The sequence below is a fragment of the Lactuca serriola genome, chromosome 7 (genome assembly GCF_051521515.1).
Source record: "Lactuca serriola cultivar US96UC23 chromosome 7, Lser_US96UC23_V15, whole genome shotgun sequence".
Lineage (NCBI taxonomy): Eukaryota > Viridiplantae > Streptophyta > Magnoliopsida > Asterales > Asteraceae > Lactuca > Lactuca serriola.
Window position 1 is genome coordinate 203,500,068 of NC_136414.1, and position 1,453 is coordinate 203,501,520.

General features: G+C 33.0%; 1 protein-coding gene across 1 annotated transcript; it reads right to left on the bottom strand.

The window, feature by feature from the left end:
- Positions 1–730: 730 nt before the first annotated feature.
- On the bottom strand, positions 731–1,138 carry LOC145064735 (uncharacterized). The gene has a single exon (XM_079012115.1). It carries the CDS (start codon positions 1,136–1,138, stop codon positions 731–733), a length of 408 nt encoding a protein of 135 aa, XP_078868241.1.
- Between the last annotated feature and the right edge of the window lie 315 nt (positions 1,139–1,453).

A 1,453-nucleotide genomic window follows, 5' to 3' on the forward strand; every position in this document is an offset into this window, starting at 1 on the left:
ATATAATACTTTATTTACTGTAAAATTTGATATCCATCTCATCGGATCATTTATGACTATGTATCTAGGTCAGGAATGAAATCAATAAAATTTGTGTTTCTAGGAAAAAATGGCAGGAAATGAGCTGATGTCTTATGTGATGGATATATTGGGTTACATAAGATTAGAAAGACAATTTAAAATTTCTTATAAATGTAAAAAATGACGAAGTTGTTGCTAGTTTATGTAATTATTGCAGTCTTCGCCAGATGCATTTTATATTCCAAAAAAATATACAATATATCAAGATATCAAGTTTTATGGTAAACATAGCTTTATATAACCTAACATATCCATCTCATCAGCTCATTCAATGATTAGGCGTCCAGGTCAGCAATGAAACCCGTAAAATGTATGTTACATGGAGAAAAGGGCCAAATCATCACTAAATTTTAGTTTGAGACTTATTCGTAAATTAGTATAAAATAATGAGATTTTAAAGAAACATTCAAGTAAAGAAACTGGTAAACCGGGAAAATATGGTCAAATCGCCATTTTTACCGGTAATGCATGCTTTTTCATAAACAAATTTTAGTTTGAGACTTTTTCTTAAATTAAGGTAAAATTTTAGGAATTTTCTGGAGATTTCCCATATATATATATATATATATATATATATATATATATATATATTAACCTTCTTTTTTGGAACAGCGAAATATTATTAGCTAGCAAGACGCTAGAAAAAGAATTACTTCAACTTAGTAGCAGTAAAAGGACTATGAAGCCAAGAGGACCAACTAATCTTGGCTTTACTACACCTACTAGAAATCCAAACATAAGATTTATGAACAACATCATCAAAAATCAAAGATTTCTTAGGCGTGTTTGCTCTGAAAATCACATTGTTCCTGAAATTCCAAATGCACCAAAACGTAGTCAAGATAACTGCATCGAAAGCTTTATGTTGACAAATTTTCCATGTAGTAGAATCAGCCCAATTGAAAAGAGAATCCACAGTCAACTGAGAAGGACAATTAACACCCCACCAGATTGCAATACGGGACAAAAGAGCAATCAAATCCGAGCAATTAGCAAAAATATGTTCCACAGTCTCCACTATAGACGAGCAGACAGGACAAAGGATGGAATCCACCATAATACCCCTAAAAGAAAGTCTCTCTCTAGTAGGGATACTAGATAATCTAATCCTCCAGATAAGAATATTAATCTTAATTGGAGCTCAATTATTCCAATGAGTAGAAATACCTCTGTTACTAAGCGTAAAACCATCCAATAATTTCCGAGCTGATGAAATGGAAAAAGTATCTGACACATCATTAACCCAACCCAGTCTATCTGGGACTGGTCTGAGTTGGAAATCCTACCAAAGGCAAATAAAATTATTCCATTTCTCCTGTTCCACTCCACCTCTAGGGCCCCATCTAAGAGTATTAACCCCCAATCCCATGGA